This window comes from Marmota flaviventris, chromosome 5 (assembly GCF_047511675.1).
Source record: "Marmota flaviventris isolate mMarFla1 chromosome 5, mMarFla1.hap1, whole genome shotgun sequence".
Taxonomy (NCBI): domain Eukaryota; kingdom Metazoa; phylum Chordata; class Mammalia; order Rodentia; family Sciuridae; genus Marmota; species Marmota flaviventris.
Window position 1 is genome coordinate 53,768,969 of NC_092502.1, and position 26,211 is coordinate 53,795,179.

General features: G+C 33.7%; 1 protein-coding gene across 10 annotated transcripts in view; it reads left to right on the forward strand.

Annotated features, from left to right (window-relative positions):
* The window catches only part of Csnk1g3 (casein kinase 1 gamma 3), a 108,766-nt gene that overhangs the window by 55,403 nt on the left and 27,152 nt on the right, over positions 1–26,211 (forward strand). For 6 of the 10 annotated variants that reach the window (XM_027949304.3, XM_071612214.1, XM_071612212.1 and 3 more), the window contains exons 7-9: positions 23,215–23,300; positions 23,424–23,508; positions 25,411–25,559. In XM_027949304.3, coding sequence (XP_027805105.1) covers positions 23,215–23,300; positions 23,424–23,508; positions 25,411–25,559 — 320 coding nt within the window. The remainder of the gene's footprint in view (positions 1–23,214; positions 23,301–23,423; positions 23,509–25,410; positions 25,560–26,211) is intronic. The other 4 variants (XM_071612213.1, XM_071612216.1, XM_071612219.1 and 1 more) reach the window with 1 other exon arrangement.

Genomic DNA, 26,211 nt, shown 5'->3' on the forward strand with positions numbered 1-26,211 from the left:
ATGGACTTATGAGTTCTTATTTAATGTGTTATGTGTCAAATGCATTATGATCATTATTTATTTTGATGCTTAGAGTCTCAGATTTGGCCACTGGTTGCTCCTTAAAGCTGGTTCCTCTTGTCATGTTCTCATGATTATTTGAGCATTTCCTTACTTTCTGGTTGCAAAAAATACTTCCAGATTCATCTTGTGGTTTCTCTGCTCTAACCTTGTCATGAACCATTTCTCTAAGAAGTTCTAGTTCCTTTTATTGAATAATGGTAGTATTTAGAAACCAAAATTTGTCTCCTGGATATGCTCATTGCTATGGTTTGTTTTTGCTGATAGGCTCTTTTTGAAGCAGAACTAAGAAATATTGTGTGTATATGTGTACATGTACATACACATATACACAAATATGCCTACATATATATGACACATATACATATATATATATATATATATTTTAATACCTATTAAAAATGTCAAGTTTATACTGATACTTCTGATTTTAATTTATCACAATAAAGTATTTTTGCCCAACCATGTTTATAATTCTTTTTCCTTTTCTGTATTTGTATTTTCCTTTGTTAACAGACTCATTCACTCATTTTTAGAGGCCTACTATACTCAGAAAGTAGCTTCAAATTGCCAAATGATACAACTTTGTAAAGCAAGTTTACTAGGACTATAACATATGTAATTCTTGAAGAGTGCTTCTTAAAATTGAAGTAAAATTTATATGGAGTACAGTACACAATGTCTGAGTGTATAATTTGAGAGTACTGATGAAAATATATGCCATGTAACCCCCAGCCCTATCAAGATTTAGAACATTATCATCACCCTGAAGACTTCCTTCTTATTTCTTTTCAATCCCTGCCTTCTCCAGAAGCAACCACTGATCTGATTTCTCTCACCATAAATTAGTTTTGCTGATTCTATTATGTCATGTAATTGGAATCATTTGGCTTCTTGCTTAGTATAATCTTTGTGAGATTCATATTTTTCTAAGTATCAGTAGTTTGTTCATTTTAATGCTGAGTAGTAGTCGATGGCAGGAACATACTACATCCATTCTAATATTGATAGATAGTTGGATTATTAACAGTTTTATGACTATTATGAGTAAAATTTTAGGCATTCTTGCCGATCTTTTTGTGGGCATATGTTCTGTTAGAACTGTTGGATGGTATGATAAATGTGGTTTAGGTTTAAAAGAAACTCAGGGGCTAGGGTTGTGGCTCATTGGTAGAGTGCTTGTTTAGAACATGTGAGGCACTGGGTTTCATGCTCAACATCATGTAAAAAAATAAAATATTAAAAAATAGAATGTTTAAAAAAAAAAAAAGAAAAAGGAAACTCAATCAGATCCCTATATTTTCACCAGCAGCGAATGAGAGTGCTTCCCGTTTTTTATAGCATTTGGCAGTTAGTCTTTCTCATTTAAGCACCAATGGATGTTTGCTATTTTATTTCCCCATGTTTAATGTTTTGGAGCTCTGTTTCATGTGTTTATTGGCCATTTGTATATTTATTTTGAATTTTTGGATATATCTTTTGTTTATCATTTTGTTGTTGATTTATAGGAGTTCCTTATATGTTTACAAGTCCTTTGTCAAATATAAGCGTGATAGGAATCTTTGTATATTCTAGATAGAAGTCTTGTCAAGTATAGGCATTGTGAATATTTCTTCCAATAAACCAGTCAGTATGATCCATAATCATTGTTCAAAAATGCCTTACAATATAAAAGCAGATTTGACAGGACTTTTAGTAGTCATCTAATCCAGCTTCTAATTTCTTATCTTAGCATCTCTAACCATCCTCCCTATGATCACTTAACTATATACTGCATACATGTCTTTGTTCTAAAAAACATCTTTCCTGACAGTCTGCCTGATAGTAGGCTCATGATATTTTTTCTTTGAAATGCCTGAAAAATTAAATTTGTCTTTCTTCATAAAAAGTAAGTTTTAAACACCTAAAATTATAAACATAATTTTTATTCAGATGATATTTTTGGTGAGTACCTTTTAATAGCAAACTTTCCTGGTAGATTTAAAATATAGTTGGGTAGACATATAAATTTCAGGATTGTGCCTTCTATTAAAACCAGGCACACCTTTATTTGTGTGTGCAGTGTCTGAGAAATTTTCATTTCATGGAAGTTGTTAACAGACTATTTTATAGCAAGTAACAAAGGTTCGCCACTGTTTTATTGTGAGACATGAAGTCACAACTTCCTTATGGCCTAATGTTCTTTATCTGAACAATGGTAAGTGTAATACCATTCTATTTGTAGAAATGGCAAAGCCAGTCTGATTTGTTTGTCCTTGTTGGTAAAAGCCTTCGGAGCTTGGGAAATGCCGTCTAACTGATGCAATAATCTTTCTTTGCTCCTCTTTCAGGAAGAAAACAAAAAAATGATTTCTTTGGCAAGTATTACAAACAACAAAAGCTTTGATATTTACTTTTCCTCTCTTATAAAAGTCTTGCTTCTCAGTTTCTGTGTAGATGGAGGAAATGGGTAATATTAATAGAGAAAAATGTTTGTTTGCTAGATTACATGAATTCCTTTTGAAAATAAATGAAGAGTAAGGTAAAGTGGTGTGAGTTTAGGTGCTGAAGAGTTAAAGCATACTATAAGTTTGAGGTTCCTGTCATATGGAATATTTTGTGGTATTTTAAAATTTTGAATATATTGCATTGAGAGCAGTCATTAAAAAGAAAAAGGAACAGAGAAAATATGATTTTACTTTGTGCATCTCTAACTTCTGCCTTTCCTGCTTTGTCTGGGCTTTGGTGATTACTTTTAAAACCTCATTCATTCATTCATACATTTTAGGGTACTTCTTTGCTTTCATGAACTTTTCAAAATAAAGAATTTGGTCACAGGAACATTATATGGGTTTATAACTATTTTTCCTTCTTGAATATTGATGCAGTATCATATTTAAATAGGGAAAAGATGTTCCTAATATGGAAAAATAGAATAAAATTGCATTGTAGGATTTATTATCTTTTTCTTGTATCTATTGATCTTAAGGAGGCAGATGTGGTGATTCATGTTTATATATGCGTTCATCATTGGTTAAGTCACTGTCTAAGACTATATGTGGATTTCCCATAGTCTACATATGAAAGCTTTTTAAAAAAATATTATCACATTGAACTGTTTTTGTGTTTTGTGTGATGTCTCCTTTTGGATACCTTTTTAAAGACATCTTTCTAAAAACTGCTTTGAACTTCACTTTATAATCTTTCTTTTGGATAATTCTTTCTCTCCCTTTTATATCTTTTGTTAAAGTCATTTGAGATTAAGCAAATACTGTATACATTTCTCTTTGGTAAGAGGTCTTGAAATGAAATTCAAATCTTTTATTTTTTAAAGTATTGTTGATTAATCAAGAGTAAAGAGTATGATTTGAGGAGTAAGTTAGAAGCTGCTTTGTAAATATTAGTAAGAAAAGTTTGTATTCTATAGAAGAATATATTTCAACCTTCTGAGTAGGGGAGAGGAATCACAGAATTATGCTGTTATAAAAGCATCTTATTTCCATACTTCATTTTGTGATGTAATTAATTAAATTTAATTTCTAGGTGAATTGTCCAAATTCCTGAGACCTGTTCTGTATGCTGCAAGGGTTTTAACAGCATAGAAACACATTTACATTTACAATTATATTTTAATAGTTTAAAAATGTACTGCATGATTCCTTGCTCTTTTAAAGGAAGTATGATAAACATAAATGATATTTTATTGTTATTTCAGGATAAACAATTTTTGCATGATTGCTGTTTTATATATTAATAATTTGAAATCTGTTGAAGAATATTCGGATATATATTTTTATCTAAATAAATTTAGAGAAAATGTTATTTGTATTTTGTAACATAAATTTTTTTTGGTGAGGGTTTTTTTTTCTGTCTTCCACTATATTTTCTTGTACTTTTTTATAATATGTACATATACCTACTTCTGGCAGCAATATGTATTTCTCTTTTGATATGCTTCTTTTAACCTGGTAGCCCTGCTTACTGAAATTATATCTAAATTAATAAAATAAATGTCAAGAACTTCTTTAAGAATTAAGTGAATGCATGTACTGGATTCAGTTGCTCAGACAACTCTTATTTTTAAATTGTTTTGATATTGCTACATTAGGTGTTTGGATTAGTGAGATGTTTGCTGCATGTTGTTTTGAATTAATTTTTTCTTTTCCCTTTTACATTTATATTCTCATATTTTTAAAAACTCATCTTTATTGAGTTATTTTGAAAAATGTAAGCCTAGTGAATCTTACAGAAGATGTATTTCTGGGTCCAGGGAAAATAATTTTAATAAATTTTAGAAATATAAGTGAAAGCTTTACTTGCATATAGTAATTTTTATATAGTAATGACTTATATTTCCTTCAAAGAGAAATTTTTGTTGTCTTTCAGCTTCATTGTTTGTATATTGGTAGAAATATATTTTTTTTAGCAAGTATAATGTGTATAGTAGAAATTTTCCAGCTTATAAGTGAGGCATTTGGTATATTTTTTTTGACAGAGATAAATTTAAGTTTATGAAAAAAGGAATATTATTCTGTTGAATATTGAATTAAAATTTCAATTGAAATGGAACGTTATAAGCAATTGAGAAATGAAATCAGATTTAAAAAGAGAAAAATTAAGTTGAGCTGTGAAAATAGAATTTTTAAAAAGAAAATCACTGCACAAGGTTTGCAGTAAACATTTGCTTGATTGTTGGACTTGACTTTGCTTTCTGAAATTAAAAAAAGCCCACACTGGTAGGCTAAAACCCTGTACTTCATTTATTAAGTATATATTAGACATTTACTGATTTTTTTCTTCTTTCTTAGGATTACCAACATCTACTTTCAGTGAAGTTATAATTTGAAAAGATCAGATATTGAAGCACGGACATATATTAAGCCCATATGTGTTGGTTATGTTTATGTGGTACACATATTTTTAAAGAGCAAACTTTTAATTGGCTTTCTATATTACTTTAAACTTGAACCTATGAAAATACTTTTAAATTATACCTATTATAAAGCAAATTGTCTCTTTTTCATTTCTTTACCTGCTGCTTATAGCAAGAGTCCCTATAATGATTCTTGGCTTTGAGGAAAACATCCATCTTCAAACAGGACTTTTCAGTTAAGCAATTTAAAAAAAATGTGAACAGAGTTTAATAAGGGCCAGATTACCTTTGAGAGATCTTTTTCATGTAGGAGACCTGAGGGGGTATTTTTTAGTTACTGTGTTTCAAAGAGAAAGCTTTCCTACCACCTCTATTCCTTATTACCTACTGAAATTTATTTTCAGATATGTTAGTTGATGAAAGAACACAAAGAAAGGGATTATGATGTTAAAGAATGTTTTGGAATGAATTTCAGTAGTAGGTTTACTTTACTAGCTTATATTTACGGCTTAAAATTTTAAATGCCTTGAAGGTTATAAGACTAATACTATTCTTTGATATGACTAAAGTGGCCAGGTCACCTTATTATCAGGCCTTGTTGGCAACTCTGGTAACTAAAGTCTATCTTGGATGGAATTCAAAGAGGAATTGCATTTTATACTGAGTTCCTTTTCTTAACAAAGAATCTTGCTGGAGAGCACAATATGCTTGTATATATTTTTTAGGACTTTTCAGTTATATCATATAAATTTAAAAACACATACCTTAGTCATATATGGTGTTATATGTATCATACATATGATATAACTTAAAAATCTTCATAGTTGGGAAATTTTATATGTATGTATATACATCCTATAGGATGTAATATATATCCATCCTATATAAATGTGTGTATATATACTTATAGGATACATAAGCTATATTCTACATATATTATATATATTAATAAATTTATACCTACATATTACTTTGAAGGTATGATGTTATCTGGGTCTTAATCTTTGAGAAAGTTTTGAATTATAAACCATATTTTGTTAATTGATAGCTAGTCACATTTTTTTCTTGATGCAGTTTTGGTAATTTATAGCTTTCAAAGTATTTGTTTATCTCAGTTGTTGAATATATTGGCATAATGTTGGTTCATAATATTCTTTATCATTCTATTAATATCTGTAGAATCTGCTCTGATGCTCTGTCTTTTGCTCCTATTATTGGTAATTTTTGCTTTTTTCTTTTCACCTAGTAAGAGGGTTAATAATTTTATTGAAGTTTTCAAATAACTAGCTTTTGTTTTTATTGCCTTTTCTTTTCTTTTCTCTTGATACTGGGAATTGAATCAAGGGGTATTCTACCAAAAAACTACTATATCCCACCCCTTTCTTTTTTCTTTTCTTATTTATTTTTTTAAAGATTGTACTTTTTCCTCATATTTTTTGAGTGGTGCATTATAGTTGTACACAATGGTGAGATTTGTTGGTACATATTTATACATGCACACAACATAGGATAAAATTTGGCCAATTACATTCCCCAATATTTCCCCTTACCCTCCTCTCCTTCCTTCCTTTCCTCTATAATACTGATCTTCCTTCGATTTTCATAATCCCCTTGGCCCCCACCCCTTTCTTTTCCTTTCTCATCTTTAGCTTCCACATATGAGAGAAAACATGTAACCTTTGAACTTCTGAGTTTGCTTATTTCACATAACATCATGTTCTCAAGTTCTATCCATTTACCTGCAAATGACATAATTTCATTTTTCTTTATGGCTGAATAAAAATGTGTATATATACCACATTTTCTTCATCTATTCATCCATTGATGAACACCAAGGTCCAGTCCTATTTATTTATTTAAATTTTATTTTTAATTAATTTATTTATTTAAATTTTATTTTTAATTTATTTATTTATTCTAATTTGTAATAAAGGAAGCAGAATGCATTTCCACTCATAATACACATATAGAGTACAATTTTTCATTTTTCCAGTCGTACACAAATAGAATCACACTATTTGTATCTTTATACATGTACTTAAGATAATGATGTCCATCTCATTCCACCATCTTTCCTACCCCAATGCCTCCTCCCTTCTCCTACCTCCCCTTTGCCATATCCAGAGTTTCTCCATTTCTCCCATGCTCCTCCCCCACCTCCATTATGGATCAGCATCCACATATTAGAGAAAACATTCTGTCTTTGTTTTGGGATTGGCTTTCTTGACTTAGCATGCTATTCTCCAACTCCATCCATTTACCTGCAAATGCCATGATTTTATTCTCTTTTAATGCTGAGTAATAATCCATTGTGTAAATATATCACAGTTTCTTTATCCATTCATCTATTGAAGGGCATCTAGGTTGGTTCCACAATTTAGCTATTATGAAATGTGCTGCTATAAACATCCATGTGGCTACATCATTGTATTATGCTGTTTTTCAGTCCTTTAGGTATAAACCAAGGACTGGGATAGCTGGGTCAAATGGTGGTTCCATTCTAAGCTTTCCAAGTAATTTCCATACTGCTTTCCAGATTGGTTGCACCAATTTGCATTCCCACCAGCAATGTATTAATGTGCCCTTTTCCCCACATTCTCACCAACACTTATTGTTTTTTGTTTTCTTCATAGCTGACATTATGATGGAGTGATATGAAATATTAGAGTAGTTTTGATTTGCATTTCTCTAATTGTTGAACATTCTTTCATGTTTGTTGATCGATTGTATTTTATCTTCTAAGAAGTGTCTGTCCTATTCCTTGGCCCATTTATTTATTGGGTTATTTGTTTTTTTGGTGTTAAGTTTTTGAGTTCTTTATATATATCTTAGAGATTAGTGCTGTATCTGATGTGCATGTGGTAAAAATTTTCTCCCGTTCTGTAGGTTCTCTCTTCATCTCAGATTGTTTGTTTTGCTGAGAAGAAGCTTTTCAGTTGGAATCCATCCCATGTATTAATTCTTGGTTGTATTTCTTGTGCTATAGGAGTCTTATTAAGGAAGTCAGGGTTTAATCCAACATGATGAAGATTTGGGCCTACTTTTTCTTCTGTTAGGCACAAGGTCTCTTAGGTCTAATTCGTAGGTCCTTGATCCACGTTGAGTTGAGTATTGTGCATGGTGAGAGATAGGGGCTTAATTTCATTTTGCTGCATATGGAGTTTCAGTTTTCCCAGCACCATTTGTTGAAGAGGCTATCTTTTCTCCAATTTATTTTTTGGCATCTTTGTCTAGTATGAGATAACTGTATTTATGTGGGATTGTCTCTGTGTTATCTGTTCTTTACTATTCGTCTACATGTCTATTTTGGTGCCAATACATGCCATTTTTGTTACTATTGCTCTGTAGTATAGTTTAAGGTCTTGTATAGTGATGCCACCTGCTTTACTCTTCTTGATAAGGATTGCTTTAGCTATTCTGGGTCTCTTTTTTTTCCAGATGAATTTCATGATTGTTTTTTCAATTTCTATGAGGAATGTCATTGGGATTTTGATTGGAATTGCATAAATCTGTATAGTGCTTCTGGTAGTCTGGTCATTTTGACAATATTAATTCTGCCTATCCAAGAGCAAGGTAGATCTTTCAGTCTTCTAAGGTCTTCTTTAATTTCTTTAGCGTTCTGTAGTTTTCATTGCAGAGGTCTTTCACCTCTTTTGTTGATTCCCGAGTATTTTATTTTATTTTTTTATTGAGGCCATCATAGGGGTAATTTTCCTAGTTTCTCTTTCAGAGGATTTGTCACTGGTGTACAGAAATGCCTTTGATTTATGGGTATTGATTTTATATCTGCTACTTTGGTGAATTCATTTATTAGTTTTAGAAGTTTTCTAGTGGAATTGTTTTTGGATCCACTAGGTATAGAATCATGTCATCAACAAATAGTGATAGCTTGATTTCTTCTTTTCCTATCCATATCCCTTAAATTTCTTTCGTCTATCTAATTGCTCTGGCTACAGTTTCAAGAATTATGTTAAATAGAAGTGGTGAAAGAGGGCATCCTTGTCTTGTTACAGTTTTTAGAGGGAATGCTTTTCAATTTTTCTTCATTTAGAATGACTTGGCATAGATAGCTTTTACAACATTGAGATATATTCCTGTTATCCCTAGTTTTTCTAGTGCTTTGAACATGACAGGGTGCTATAGTTTCTCAAATGCTTTTTATGCATCTATTGAGATGATCATGTGATTCTTATCTTTAAGTATATTGAGGGGATGAATTACATTTATTGATTTCTGTACATTGGACCCACCTTGCATCCCTGGGATGAACCCCACTTGATCTTAATACCCTGTCATTTTAATATGTTTTTATATTCGATTTGCCAGATTGTATTGAGAATTTTTGCATCTATGTTCATTAGAGATATTGGTCTGAAGTTTTCTTTCTTTGATGCGTCTTTGTCTGTTTGTCTGGTTTTGGAATCAGGGTAATATTGGCCTCATAGAATGAGTTTGGAAGTGTTCCCTCTTTTTTTTTTAAATTTTTTATTCTTGGTTGTTCAAAACATTACATAGTTCTTGATATATCATATTTCACACTTTGATTCAAGTGGGTTATGAACTCCCATTTTTTACCCCATATACAGATTGCAGAATCACATCAGTTGCACATCCATTGATTTACATATTGCCATACAAGTGTCTGTTGTGTTCTGCTGCCTTTCCTATCCTCTACTATCCCCCCTCCCCTCCCCTCCCCTCTTCTCTCTCTACCCCCTCTACTGTCATTCATTTCTCCCTCTTGTATTATTTTTCCCTTTCCCCTCACTTCCTCTTGTATGTACTTTTGTATAACCCTGAGGGTCTCCTTCCATTTCCATGCAATTTCCCTTCTCTCTCCCTTTCCCTCCCACCTCTCATCCCTGTTTAATGTTAATCTTCTTCTCATGCTCTTCGTCCCTACTCTGTTCTTAGTTACTCTCCTTATATCAAAGAAGACATTTGGCATTTGTTTTTTAGGGATTGGCTAGCTTCACTTAGCATAATCTGCTCTAATGCCATCCATTTCCCTGCAAATTCTATGATTTTGTCATTTTTTAATGCAGAGTAATACTCCATTGTGTATAAATGCCACATTTTTTTTATCCATTCGTCTATTGAAGGGCATCTAGGTTGGTTCCACAGTCTTGCTATTGTGAATTGTGCTGCTATGAACATCGATGTTGCAGTGTCCCTGTAGCATGCTCTTTTTAGGTCTTTAGGGAATAGACCGAGAAGGGGAATAGCTGGGTCAAATGGTGGCTCCATTCCCAGCTTTCCAAGAAATCTCCGTACTGCTTTCCAAATTGGCTGCACCAATTTGCAGCCCCACCAGCAATGTACAAGTGTACCCTTTTCCCCACATCCTCGCCAGCACTTGTTGTTGTTTGATTTCATAATGGCTGCCAATCTTACTGGAGTGAGATGGTATCTTAAGGTGGTTTTGATTTGCATTTCTCTGACTGCTAGAGATGGTGAGCATTTTTTCATGTACTTGTTGATTGACTGTATGTCCTCCTCTGAGAAGTGTCTGTTCAGGTCCTTGGCCCATTTGTTGATTGGGTTGTTTGTTCTCTTATTGTCTAATTTTTTGAGTTCTTTGTATACTCTGGATATTAGGGCTCTATCTGAAGTGTGAGGAGTAAAGATTTGTTCCCAGGATGTAGGCTCCCTATTTACCTCTCTTATTGTTTCTTTTGCTGAGAAAAAACTTTTTAGTTTGATTAAGTCCCATTTGTTGATTCTAGTTATTAACTTTTGTGCTATGGGTGTCCTATTGAGGAATTTGGAGCCCGACCCCACCGTATGTAGATCATAGCCAACTTTTTCTTCTATCAGACGCGTGTCTCTGATTTGATATCAAGCTCCTTGATCCATTTTGAATTCACTTTTGTGCATGGCGAGAGAAAGGGATTCAGTTTCATTTTGTTGCATATGGATTTCCAGTTTTCCCAGCACCATTTGTTGAAGATGCTATCCTTCCTCCATTGTATGCTTTTAGCCCCTTTATCAAATATAAGATAGTTGTAGTTTTGTGGATTGGTTTCTGTGTCCTCTATTCTGTACCATTGGTCCACCTGCCTGTTTTGGTACCAGTACCATGCTGTTTTTGTTACTATTGCTCTGTAGTATAGTTTGAAGTCTGGTATCGCTATACCGCCTGATTCACACACACTTCCTGCTTAGCATTGTTTTTGCTATTCTGGGTCTTTTATTTTTCCATATGAATTTCATGATTGCTTTCTCTATTTCTACAAGAAATGCCGTTGGGATTTTGATTGGCATTGCATTAAACCTATAGAGAACTTTTGGTAATATCGCCATTTTGATGATGTTAGTTCTGCCTATCCATGAACAGGGTATATTTTTCCATCTTCTAAGATCTTCTTCTATTTCTCTCTTTAGGGTTCTGTAGTTTTCATTGTATAAGTCTTTCACCTCTTTTGTTAGGTTAATTCCCAAGTATTTTATGTTTTTTGAAGATATTGTGAATGGAGTGGTTGTCCTCATTTCCATTTCAGAGGATTTGTCGCTGATATACAGGAATGCCTTTGATTTATGCGTGTTGATTTTATATCCTGCCACTTTGCTGAATTCATTTATTAGCTCTAATAGTTTCTTTGTAGAGCCTTTTGGGTCTGCTAGGTATAGAATCATGTCACTGCGAATAGTGATAATTTAAGTTCTTCTTTTCCTATTTTTATGCCTTTAATTTCTTTCGTCTGTCTAATTGCTCTGGCCAGTGTTTCGAGAACTATGTTGAACAGAAGTGGAGAGAAAGAGGGCATCCCTGTCTTGTTCCAGATTTTAGAGGGAATGCCTTCAATTTTTCTCCATTCAGAATGATGCTAGCCTGAGGCTTAGCATAGATTGCTTTTACAGTATTGAGGTATGTTCCTGTTATCCCTAGTTTTTCTAGCGTTTTGAACATAAAGGGATGCTGTACTTTGTCAAATGCTTTTTCCGCATCTATCGAGATGATCATATGGTTCTTATTTTTAAGTCTATTGATGTGGTGAATAACATTTATTGATTTCCGTATATTGAACCAGCCTTGCATCCCAGGGATGAATCCTACTTGATCATGGTGCACAATTTTTTTGATATGTTTTTGTATCCGATTCGCCAGAATTTTATTGAGGATTTTTGCATCTAGGTTCATTAGAGATATTGGTCTGTAGTTTTCTTTCTTTGAAGTGTCTTTATCTGGTTTAGGTATCAGGGTGGTGTTGGCCTCGTAGAATTAATTTGGAAGTTCTCCCTCTTTTTCTATTTCCTGAAGTAGCTTGAAAAGTATTGGTATTAGTTCCTCTTTAAAGGTTTTGTAAAACTCTGCTGTATACCCATCCGGTCCTGGGCTTTTCTTAGTTGGTAGTCTTTTGATGGTTTCTTCTATTTCCTCAATTGCTGTTGGTCTGTTTAGGTTGTCTATATCCTCCTGACTCAATCTGGGCAGATCATATGACTTAAGAAATTTATGCATGCCTTCACTATCTTCTAATTTATTGGAGTATAAGGATTCAAAATAATTTTTGATTATCTTCTGTATATCTGAAGTGTCTGTTGTGATATTGCCTTTTTCATCCCGTATGCTAGTAATTTGAGTTCTCTTTCTTCTTCTCTTCACTAGCATGGCTAAGGGTCTGTTGATTTTGTTTATTTTTTCAAAGAACCAACTTTTAGTTTTGTCAGTTTTTTCAGTTGTTTCTTTTGTTTCGATTTCATTAATTTCAGCTCTGATTTTAATTATTTCTTGCCTTCTACTTCTTTTGCTGTTGTTTTGCTCTTCTTTTTCTAGGATTTTGAGATGAAGTATGAGATCATTTATTTGTTGGTTTTTTCTTTTTTTAAGGAATGAACTCCAAGCAATGAATTTTCCTCTTAGAACTGCTTTCAATGTGTCCCATAGATTCCGATATGTTGTGTCTGTGTTTTCATTTATCTCTAAGAATTTTTTAATTTCTTCCTTGATGTCTTCTATAACCCACTGATCATTCAGTAACGTATTGTTCATTCTCCAAGTGATGCATGATTTTTCCTTCCTTCTTTTATCGTTGATTTTCAGTTTCATTCCATTATGATCAGATAAGATGCATGGTGTTATCTCTACTCCTTTATATTGTCTAAGAGTTGCCCTGTGACATAATATAAGATCTATTTTTGAGAAGGATCCATGTGCTGCTGAGAAAAAAGTGTAACTGCTTGATGTTGGGTGGTATATTCTATATATATATCAATTAAGTCTAGGTTATTAATTGTGTTATTGAGTTCTATAGTTTCCTTATTCAACTTTTGTTTGGAAGATCTGTCCAGTGGCGAGAGAGGTGTGTTGAAGTCTCCCATGGTTACTGTATGGTGGTCTATTAGACTCTTGAACTTGAGAAGAGTTTGTTTGATGAACATAGCTGCACCATTGTTTGGGGCATATATATTTATGATTGTTATGTCTTGTTGGTGTATGGTTCCCTTGAGCAGTATGTAGTGTCCCTCTTTATCCCTTTTGATTAACTTGGGCTTGAAATCTATTTTATTTGATATGAGTATGGACACTCCTGCTTGTTTCCGAAGTCCATATGAGTGATAAGATTTTTCCCAACCTTTCACCTTCAGCCTATGTATGTCTTTTCCTATCAAATGCGTCTCCTGTAGGCAGCATATTGTTGGGTCTTGTTTTGTGATCCATTCTACTAGCCTGTGTCTCTTAATTGGTGAGTTTAAGCCATTAACATTTAGGGTTATTATTGAGATATGGGTTGTTCTTCCAGCCATATTTGTTTATTTCTCTTACTAAACATGGTTTGTTTTCCTCTTTGATTATTTTCCCCCCCTTTACTGTCCTACCTCCCACTGTTGGTTTTCATTGTTATTTTCCATTTCCTCTTCCTGTAATGTTTTGCCGAGGATGTTTTGAAGAGATGGTTTTCTAGCTGCAAATTCTTTTAACTTTTGTTTATCGTGGAAGGTTTTAATTTCATCTTCCATCCTGAAGCTTAATTTCGCTGGATACACAATTCTTGGTTGGAACCCATTTTCTTTCAGTGTTTGAAATATGTTATTCCAGGATCTTCTAGCTTTCAGAGTCTGTGTTGAAAGATCAGCTGTTATCCTGATTGGCTTACCCCTAAATGTAATCTCCTTCCTTTCTCTTGTAGCTTTTAAAATTCTCTCCTTATTCTGTATGTTGGGCATCTTCATTACAATGTGTCTAGGTGTGGGTCTCTTATGATTTTGCACATTCGGCGTCCTGTAGGCTTCTAGGATTTGGAATTCTGTCTCATTCTTCAAGTCTGGGAAGTTTTCTCGTATTATTTCATTGAATAGATTGCTCATTCCTTTGGTTTGGAGTTCTATACCTTCCTGTATCCCAATGACTCTTAAGTTTGGTCTCTTTATGTTATCCCATATTTCTTGGATGTTCTGCTCATGGTTTCTTAACAGTCTTGCTGAGCTGTCTATGTTCTTTTCCAGTTGAAATACTTTGTCTTCATTGTCTGATGTTCTATCTTCTAAGTGTTCTACTCTGTTGGTAGTATTCTCAATTGAGTTTTTAAGTTCGTTTATTGCTTCCTGCATTTCTAGGATTTCTCTTTGTTTGTTTTTTATAACCTCTATCTCCCTGTATAGTTGATGTTTTGCTTCCTGGATTTGTTTGTGTAATTCATTTTCGAAGTGATCTTTCATTGTCTGATTTTGCTGTCTAATGTTTTCCTTGATACTCCAGATCATCTGAAGCATGTATATCCTGAATTCTTATCTGACATTCCATCTGCTGCAGCTATTACCTCTTCTAAAGTTGAGTTGACCTGCATTGCTTGTGGTCCTTTCTTTCCTTGTCTTTTCATACTGCTCGTGTTTCTTTCTGCTTGGTGAAACTGTTGTGGTCTGACCGGAGTGGAGAACCGAATTGGACTGCTTTCTTCCCCCGTCTCAAACCCAGAATTTAGCACTGAGTATGGTGCTTGCACAGCTGGCAGAAGCCCGCAGAGACTGCAGCGCTGTATCCCTGCATCGCTATCTCCTCGTTTCCCAGTGCGCGCCGCACACTCTAGCCGCGGGGCGATTTGCCGAACAAGCAGCGTGACCCTCCGTGCGGACAAATCTCTTGCGTTTGAGCCCCCGTAGCCGATCCTCGTGCGATGGAAATCCTTCCTCCAGGTTCCGGAGCACCCCACTATTGCTGGAAATTCCTAACAAGATAGCCTTTAGCCGTCCTGACTTGTCATTCTCCCGCACAGTGACACAGCACACGGGGGCAATGCACTCCCCTCGCCGCCATCTTCCCTCCCTCCCTCTTTTTCTATGTAATGGAACAATTTGAGGAGTATGGGTATTAGTTCTTCTTTGAATGTCTTGTAAAACTCAGCTGTGTAACCATCTGGTTCTGGGCTTTTCTTGGTTGGTAGGCTTCTGATGGCGTCTTCTATTTCATTGCTTGAAATTGATCTGTTTAACTTGTGTACTTCATCCTGATTCAATATGGGCAAATTATATGACTCTAGAAATTTGTTGATGCCTTTGATATTTTTTATTTTATTGGAGTACAGGTTTTCAAAATAATTTCTAATTATCTTCTGCATTTCTATAGTGTCTGTTGTGGTATTTCCTTTTCATCATAGATTTTAGTAATTTGGATTTTCTTTCCTGGTCTTTGTTAGCATGGCTAAGGGTTTATCAATTTTATTTATTTTTTCAAAGAACCAACTTTTTGTTTTGTCTATTTTTTCAATTTGTTTGTTTGTTTCGCTTTCATTGATTTTGGCTCTGATTTTAATTATTTTCTGTCTCCCACTGCTTTTGGTGTTGATATGTTATTCTTTTTCTAGAGATGTAATGTTAGGTCATTTATTTGTTGACCTTTTCTTCTTTTAAGGAATGAAATACATGCAGAGAACTTTCATCTTAGTACTGCCTTCATAGTGTCCCAGAGATTTTGATATGTTATATCAATGTTCTCATTGACCTCTAAGAGTTTTTTAATATCCTCTTTGATATCGTCTGCAATGCATTATTCATTCAGTAGCATGTTATTAAGTCTCCAGGTGTTGAAGTAGCTTCTATTTTTTATCATTGATTTCTAATTTCATTCCATTATGTTCTTATAGAATGCAGGGTAGTATCTCTACTTTTTTGTATTTGCTAAGACTTGCTTTATAGCATAATATATGATCTATTTTAGAGAAGGATCCATGTGCTGCTGAGAAGAAAGTGTATTCACTCGTTGATGGATGAAATATTCTATTAAGTCTAAGATATTGATTGTATTATTGAGTTCTATGGTTTTTCTCTTTAGCTTTTGTATAGATCTATGCAGTGGTGAAAGAGGTGTGCTTAAGTCATCCAGAATTATTGTGTTGTGGTCTATTTGACTCTTAAAATTGAGAACAGTTTGTTTGATGAATGTAAATACTCCATTGTTTGGGGCATATATATTTATAATTGTTATGTCTTGTTGATGTATGTTTCCCTTAAAAAGTATGAAATGTCCTTCTTTATCCCTTTTGATTAACTTTGACTTGAAGTCTACTTTATTTGATATGAGGATGGAAACCCCTGCTTATTTTCACATTCCATGTGAGTGGTATGTTTTGTCCCAACCTTTCACTTTTAGTTTGTGGCTCTTTTCCTATGAAATGAGTGTCTTACAGGAAGCATATTGTTGGGACTTTTTTTTTTTTTAATCCAATCTGCTAGTCAATGTCTTTTGATTGGTGAGGTTAGGCCATAAACATTCAGGGTTATTATTGAGACATGATTTGTATTCCCAGCCATTTTTGATATTTGACTTGGTTTCTCATTTGATTGGTTTTTCCTTTAGTGTAGTACCTCCCTGTGCCGATTTTCATGCAATATTTTGCCAAGGATGTTCTGTAGTGCAGGCTTTCTAGTTGTAAATTCTTTTAATTTTTGTTTATCATTGAAGGTTTTTATTACGTCATCAAATGCTTAATTTTGCTAGATATAAAATTATTGATTGGCATCCCTTTTCTTTCAGAACTTAGTAAAAATTCCAGGATATTCTAATTGGTTTCCCCATATGTAATCTGATTTATTTCTCTTGTGGCTTTTTAAATTCTCTCCTTATTCTGTATACTAGGCATTTTCATTTTATAATGTGCCTTGGTGTAGATTTGTTGTGATTTTGTACGTTTAGTGTCCTAGAAGCCTCTTGTATTTGATTTTCCAATCCATTCTTTATGTCTGGAAAATTTTCTGATATTATTTTATTGAATAGATTGTTCTTCCTTTGGTTTGAAACTCTATGCCTTCATCTATCTGAATAATTCTTTTTTTAAAATTTTTTATTTTCAGTGGACACAACATCTTTATTTTACTTTTATGTGGTGCTGAGGATTGAACCCAGCAGCCCGTGCATGCCAGGCGAGCGCGCTACCACTTGAGCCACATCCCCAGCCCAATTTATTTATTTATTTATTTTTTAGATGTAGTTGGACACGATGCCTTTATTGTATTTATATGTGGTGCTGAGGATCGAACCCAGGGCCCTGCACGTGCTAGGCAAGCGCTCTACCGCTGAGCCACAACCCCAGCCTCCCTGAATAATTCTTAAATTTGGTCTTTTTATATTATTCCATAATTCTTGAATGTTCAGCTCATGGTTTCTTACATTCTTCACTGTGTGGTCAAGTTTATTTTCAAGATTATATATTTCGTCTTCATTGTCTGAGGTTCTGTCTTCAAAATGATCTAATCTGTTAGTGAGGCTTTCTTGAATTTTTAATTTGGTTTATTGTTTCCTCCATTTCAAGAATTTCTGTTTTTTTTAAAGAAACTTTATCTTCATATTGAAGTAATCTTTTGCTTCCTGTATTTGCTTATGTAGCTCTTTATTGAAATGGTCTTTTGTTGCCTGCATTTGCTCTCTTATATGATCCTTTAATTTACAGAATATTTTAATTTTGTGCATCCTGAACTCCTTCTCTGTCATTTCTTCTGTTGTGCTGGCTGGGAATTCTGATAATGTAGTGTCTTTGTTTTGGGCACTTTATTCCCTTGTTTTTTCATATTTTTTGTGGTCTTCCCTTCTAGCGCTGTGGGTCTGAGTTGTCACAGTTTTTACCACGTAGGCGTATAGTGTCCAATACTTCTCCTTTCAGGGGGAGATCAATAGTAACAGATCCCAATACAAAGAATATCTAGCCTTAAAACAGATAGCTCCTATCAAGATGTTTATAGTTTTGTCACAGTATATAGAAATGTTGAGTTCAATAATTATCTACAATGTAAATAGTAGATTTGCAAAGGGGTCTACAGTTTCTGATGGTTGACAAAGAGAGAACTGGGGTGTAAGGTGGGGTGTAGAATGAGATGTTAAGGAGGTAGGATATAGAGCATATACAGTTATTAGATCTTAGAAAGCATGAAAGAGGAATCTAAAAATGTTGGCTATTAGCAGGTTAAAAGAGAGAACGTGATTTTGGGGAAACAAGTAAGTGGGGGAGACAATAGAGAAAGTAAACAAACATAAAAATTAAGAAAAATAAAAAATGTTAAAATAGAAGATAAAATAATATACAACACAACCGTAATATACTATTCAGGCATCCAAGTCCTTGGTATCCTAATTCATGAAAAGTACTTGGTTTCACAAATGTTGGGGATGTGAGGGTGAGAGATGAGATAGAGAAAAGAAAGAAATAAAAAAGAGGAAAGAAACAAAACATTTCAAAGGAAAATACAAGGATTGTTTTTGTTGGAATTCAGTTTTTTTCCTGCTTTCCTTTTCATCCAATAGGCGAGGTTTTCTGTTGTTTGCTGGTATTTTCACTCTCAGAATGGTTAGATTATTAGGGTAGAAGGATTGGTCTTGGGGACAGAGCTCTTGCAGGTGGGGTATAGCACTTGCTGGTCCCCAGTGGGAGACTGCACCCCAAGGATCTCCTTCGGGGTCTGCTGGTGTGATGTGGGTACCTGGTCTTCTTATCTCCTTGTATCTCCTGTAGACCTCAAATTCCTGGTCTCTAATTTAGTCTCTAAACTGTATATCTCTCACCCCTTCCCTTTCTACCTCCCATTCCAGAACCTTCTCTCTGAAGATCTTTTGGGCTACGCTCTGGGGGTTGCACACCTGTTATGGAGAGCTCTTTTATATTGGGCAATTTAGGGCCAGGCTTTGTGAGCTACAGTGGGCTGCGTAGCCACAGCACTGTGCCTGGTTAGTGGTTGCTGGGGAGAGGGGAAAGTTGGGGACTATAGGTACCTTGATAATGCTTCTAAGCCCCTGTCAGTGTTCCTAGCTGGAAGTTGCCCCAAGTAAAGATGGTGACAAAGGTGTCCCAAGATGTAGGCAGCTGCTTTCAGCAATGGGGTGTCAGGTTGGGTCGGGCCGGGTGGTGGTGTGCTCAGAGATGTAGCTCTGTGGTGTGCAGTGTTGGCTGTCTCCAGACCCTGTCCAGTATCCCCAGGTGCAGACTACTACGTGTAGGGAAGTATGGTATTGGTTGCAGTATCCCAGGATGGAGGCGACCAGGAGAGCCCCATGTTGGTTGATGGGGCTCCACACTGGAGTTGTGGCGGGAAGTCCTGTGTGGGAGCTACTGTAGAATTCCTGTTTGGGTTTATAGCCAGGGGTCCTGCACTGACATTGAGTCCTGTGGACCTGTGAGGGCACAGTGGCCAGGATTCCTGCGCGGGAGCAGCTGTCGGGTCTTCTAATAACTTGTAGAGAAATAGTATTCCTACTGCTTGAATCCCAGGTCACAGAGCAACAAAGAATGCAGCCTCCCTGTAGCCCTTCTAGTTATTTATTTATTTATTTATTTTTTATGAGACAGGGTCTTATTAGGTCACTGAGACTGGAGTTGAACTTGCAATCCTCTGCCTGAGCCTCCTGAGTCATTGGGAGTAAAGGCGAGCATCACAATGTCTGGCTTCATTGTTTTTTTCCTATTGATTGTCTGTTTTTTGGTTGTTAATTTTCTCCTTTATTATTATTTTCTCCTTTCTTTTACTTATTTTCAATAGTAATGATAGGAATACAGACATAGATAAGTGGTTCAAAATATAAAGTCCTAAAATTGACCATAGACAGGTCAATTGATTTGTGAGAATGATGCTGAAGCAACTCAAGGAAAAAGAATAGTCTTGTCAATAAGCATTATAAGTAGGTATCAACATTGGAAAACATGAATCTAAACTTTTACCCCACACTACAAGCAAAACAAAATTAAAACCAAAAACCTTCAAAATGGATAACTTGAAATGTAACAACCAAAACTGTAAAACTAATAGAATAATAGGAGAAAATATAATATACGTTATAATATATAATTATGTTTATATATTATATAATTATAATCTGGAGAGTAGTTAGAGTTCTTATTGGACATAAAAAAGCATGAATACAAAGAGAAACCTGATACATTGAACTTCATTAAAATGTAAAACTTCTTTTAACGATGCATTAAGAATACACCAATGAGGGGCTGGGGTTGTGGCTCAGTGGCAGAGCGCTTGCCTAACACATGCGGGGCCCTGGGTTTGATCCTCAGCACCACATATAAATAAATAAATAGATAGGTAGGTAGGTAGATAGATAGATAGATAAAGGTGTTTTGTCCAACTACAATTGAAAAATAAATATTTTTTTAAAAAATACAACAATGAAAAGTAATCTGTAGTCTCAAAAAGTATTTGCGAAATTTCATCTGAAAATGACTTGTATCTACAGTATAACAAGAACTATTACAAGTTTATGACAAGTAATCTAATTTTCTTTTTTAAAAAATATTTTATTAGTTGTTGATGGATCTTTATCGTATGTATGTATGTATGTATGTATGCATGTATTTATTTATATGCAGTGCTGAGGATTGAACCCAGTGCCTCACACATGCTAGGCAAGCGCTCTACCACTGAGTCACAACCCCAGCCATTCTCATTTTCAAAATGAGCAAAATACTTGAACAAACACTTCACAAAAAGATGATGAGTAGTAACAATGAAACATCAGTCCACCAATGAAATGTGAATTAAATCACAATAAGCTAATATTTCACAGCTACTAACATGGCTAAAAATTTAAAAACCAAGTACACTAAATGTTGTACAAGCTTTAAAGCAACTGAAATTCTTGTATATTATTGGGCATATGAAATGACACATCTCTTTAGAAAACAGTTCTGTGGAGCTGGGGCTGTAGCTCAATGGTAGAGCGCTTGCCTAGCATGCGTAAGGTACTTTGTTCGATTCTCAGCACCATATATAAATAAATGAACAAAATAAAATCCCATCAATGTCTAAAAAAAAAAAGTTCTGTATTTTCTTATAAATTTAAACCTACATTTACCATAAGATGCCATGATACTGTGCCTAACACCCATACATAAATACTCACCTCATAATTTCACCCATGAAAATATATATCCACACAAAAACTTTTGTAAGAATATCTGTAACAGCTTTTTTCCACAGTAGCTTCAAACTGGAAGCTCCTCAGAGGCCATCAGTAATGAATAGTTAAATATATTGTGCTGTACTGTTCAGCAGAAGTTCACTGGATTAAACAAAGGGGAATAGGAAAGATAGTACACTGAATCAGAAATAACTTTCCTATGTTTTTACACAACCAATGAAACTCCACATCATATACAACCACAGGAATGGGATCCCAATTAGAATAATTTATAGTCCATGTGTGTATAATATGAAAAATATACTCTAATGTCATATATATCTAAAAAGAACAAATAATAAAAATTAAAAAAATATATTAAATGGGCCTGGGGGTGGGGAGTAAAGAACTATTGAAGCATGGAATACCATAAATGACTCATGAAAACATATTGAGTGAAAGAATTTATACATGAGTCTATCCTGTATGATTCCATTAATGTAAAACTCTATAAAAAATAAAGTCTAATTTATAATGACAAAAGCAGATAAGTGGTAACCTGAGGCTGGAGGTTGTAGGTGAGAAGGAGATTAACAAAGAGTATTTACAGTATTAGTAATGCTTCTTGATTGTGGTTGTAGTTATGCAGGTGTAGAAATTTAGCCAATTTTACTCTTATCATGCAAATTATGGTTTAGTCAAAGGGGTCTCTTTTCTAGTGGTTATCAAATCTGGCTATACTTTAGAATCATGTGCTGAGCTGTAAAAATGCACATTTCTCCACTTTAGACCCAAGGAATCAGTCTCCAGCTGTAGGCCTTCTCATGAGTTTTTGAAAAGTTTCAGAGATTATTTTTATTTTCAGCTGGAGTTCAGAAATATTTTTTGATTGAATGACTTTTCATTCTTATGATTCTCAACCTAAAATCCCAGAGCCTGCTATGTACCAGCCATCATACTTGGTTTTAAGAATGATGAGCAAGAGAGACATGCTCTTTTACAATGTGTAGTCTGGTGGGAGGATGGACATTGATTAAATAATAACAAAAATATGTATCTTTAAACCTTAGCAGATGTTGTAGATATCACATATAGAATGTTATGATAGTGCATGGTAAAAATTAAAGTGTTTTTTTCCTGATCTTACTTCAGAGCCATACTTGAAAAAGTGCTTTTCTGAAAGCACTTAGTATTGCTTACATAGTATGATTGTTCATTTGGATAAAATATTTTGCATGGAAACATCTCTTCACCAAAGTATTTTTCTCTCTCATTATTTGTCAGCATCTTGTATTATCTTAAAACATTAAGAAATCTTTAATATTTAACTTTAGGGACAAAACATTGAAATGTCATCAGCAAATATCTATAAGTATCTAAGTCAGTCTGTGATTATCATTCAGCTATGTGCTATCCAACATTTTGTTACTGAAACAAAAACAACCATTTGAAAATGACAGTTTGTTCTAATAGTATTGTTTTGGTTGTAGTGGAAGAGTTGTTAATGTTGGTCAAACACAATTGTTTCCTCAAATATATTACACATAATACTAATTGTGTTTAATAATGGAGAGTATTGGGATGGAAATTTTGAACTCATGTAAGTTTAGGAAATGGAGGGTAAAATAAATTTAATAAAGTTAAAGAACCTTTAATATGTCACATTTGAAATCTTTAACATGACTCTCTTTGACCATGGAACCCCTTTTCTCTTGGCTTGTATTTTCATGAATACATACCTAAGCAGCTAAAAAAATCTACAATAGCATTTAACAAGTTATAATGGCATATTTTAAAAATACACAATAATATTTATGTAAAAGCCTCTTAGACATGGTACTAGATCTGTATTTTGTATTTATATATTGAACATTTGGAAATGAGTTTACACATATTTAAAAAAATCAGTTCTTCATTCTTGCATCCTTAACTGATAGAGAAAAGTGAAAATTATGTTTCTCTTCTATTTTAGAACAAAGTAGAAGAGATGATTTAGAAGCTTTAGGTCATATGTTCATGTATTTTCTGAGAGGCAGTCTTCCTTGGCAAGGCTTAAAGGTAATTGTTTTTATATTTCCTTATTGAATTTTATAAAATATTAATATATATATTAAGGTCTGTTTTTATAACCTAATAATTTGAAAATTACAACATTCTTAAGATTTTTTTTTTCCATTTTAGGCTGACACATTAAAAGAGAGATATCAGAAAATTGGAGATACAAAACGAGCTACACCAATAGAAGTGTTATGTGAAAATTTTCCAGGTAATAAATAATGCTAATTGATAAATGTGTTTCTACACAGAAAACCATAAGTGGTTCATTTTGGCTGCTAAAGTTTATAGATACATTTTTTTCATGCCTTGAAAAAGGTGAGCAATTTGTGATTTAAAAGTTGTCAACAATTGATGCATGGACCACAGGGACAGTTTGTGTATTTGCTTTTGCAAGATGATATTAACAGAAGAAAATTTCCTTGATTAATAATATTAACAAATACCAGCTGAAGTAGTATTTTTTAGTGGCATACTTTTATTAAGTTAAAAATACTTGCTAACCAATGCCAAATATAAAGTTTTAGTGTACAGTGTTAGTCGCATAGTTCTCAGTGTCAGGTTCAAAATTTTAGTTTCAAAGTAGTACTTGATTTAGTTTTCAAAGTACAGTAAAATCTTACTAACTTTACTAGCTTTAGGCTAATTTTGTATTGGAGAGCTGTATACATTTATGCAAGTACTGTTTTTCCTGGTAGATTTATGGCAACTCTAATTAAACTAACAAAAATTTAAAGTTTCTAAATCAGTTGAGAAATAAGAATAATTTATTAATAATGTACTAAAATACCTACTGTGATTTGTGCAGCAATATTAAGTGAAAAGAACTGAATTTGAAGATACAAGAACTGAGTTCCTGTCTCACTCCAATATTAATTGGTTCTCCCGTACAATGCTGGGATTATTATTGTGGTGATAATTTCAATATAATTTGAGCCTTTTTAAAAGCATGCTTATTATTCATTGTCAGCAAACTTCAATTATGTTTTTTCTTTCTTGCTGTAACCTATGGAAATGGAAAATTAAGTAAACATTGGTTGATGCAGTTTAGGTGTAGGCAGATTGGCTGACTGTCATTATAAAATTCAGAATGGAAAATGGAGGTAATTAAGTAATTTAGCTAAGTAATTAGCCAGAAAGTGGAATAGTGAGAGTCACTGTGTGATGAAGGTCACCTGGCACCACTATTGTTGCCTGTTGGGCTGGGATGAGTAGCATTCTTTTACTGACTGCCTGTGAATTGTAGCAGAAAAGCAGCTAGGTCTCCATGTCAGAGGTAGGAGAAAATTGATATCCCATCGTCTCTATAGTCACTTTCTGTACTCGGAATGGTGATACTAATTTTTACTATTTACTCACCATTTTGCCTGTTGCTTTGTATGTCTTCCTTCCCACTTCTTTTCCTCCTGGAAAATATGACCTTTAAAAAAGTGTGTACCTAATACATTTGGGATTTATATTGACATGCTGAAATTTGTATATAATTGAATAATTGTGCTCATCTGACCAGAAATTAAGTGAAGACTTATACTCTGCTCTTGTGTTTTATATTTGAGGTGTTTTTTTAGCCTTTTTAGCTCAGTTGGTTAAAATACCACTCATAGCCAAGGTTAGGAATTTGAATCCCCTATTGGTCAATTTGTGTATGTCACTGATTCTAAAGGAAATCCAGCAATCTGGTGCAAATGCTTTCATATAAGTAAGTTCCCACCAATGTTTAAAATAAATGTTTAAATTGATGCTTAAATGTTTAAATTGATGTTTAAGTATGATGCTATATAAAGATTAAATAATTATGCATTATTAAGCTGCTGTTTTAGCATCTATGGCTCAAGATTTCTATTAAAAATATTATAAAGTAGAATATTTATCTTTGCTAATAAAATGAAGCAAAAATAGTGGTTAAACTTCTCACTTATCTTTTGTCCTTATTTCCTTTCTTCTTCTCCCTTTTTTATTTTGTTGTCATCAAACTCAGAAAATTTTAAATTGAAATATAATTTGCTACATTTTTCATGTTTTTACAATACAGTGTGCTTTTAGACATTTAAAAGAATCTTATTGTTGAATGTTTTATAAAAATGTAGTCAGAATATGTTTTTTTCTTTTCTAGAAGAAATGGCAACATATCTTCGTTATGTAAGAAGGTTAGATTTTTTTGAAAAGCCAGATTATGACTACCTAAGAAAGCTTTTTACTGACTTGTTTGATCGAAAAGGATATATGTTTGATTATGAATATGACTGGATTGGTAAACAGTTGGTGAGTATGGTATATAGTAAAACATTATTTATAGTATTTATTTTCTTTCTAACAGCAGTGCGGACCCTTCAGTTTAGATGAGTTGAGAAAAAGTAATTTTTAAAGAGGATTCATTTTGTTTGCCATTTTGGGACATTTCTTAGGTGATATTATGTTATTCCTTACATTTTGTGAAAGTCCTATGTTTGGACTACCTGCTTTTTCGAGCAATGAGTTATTTTTGACTTTTCATCCTGATTTGGTTCTTAATATCAAGTCTAGTTTTTTTTTTTTTTAAACAGTACTGGGGATTGAACCCAGAGGTACTTTACCACTGAGCTATATATCCCCAGCCCTTTTTATTTTTTGAGTCAGCGTCTGGCTTAGTTGCTCAAGCAGGCTTTGAACTTGCCAAGGCTGGCCTCAAATTTGTGATCTTCCTGCCTTAGCCTCCTGAGTTGGTGGAATTATAGGCATGTGTCACTGCTCCCAGATTCAGATATACTTTTTTGTATAATATATTTTCATGATTAGCTTACTGTGTAATACATTGAAATTTGAGAGCTTTTGAAAAATTTCAAACATTGAAAATAAGTGATTTTGTTAGTTTTATTTTAAAAAAATTATTCCTTTAATTTTATTAAAATAATTTATTCTGTTTATGCATTAAAAT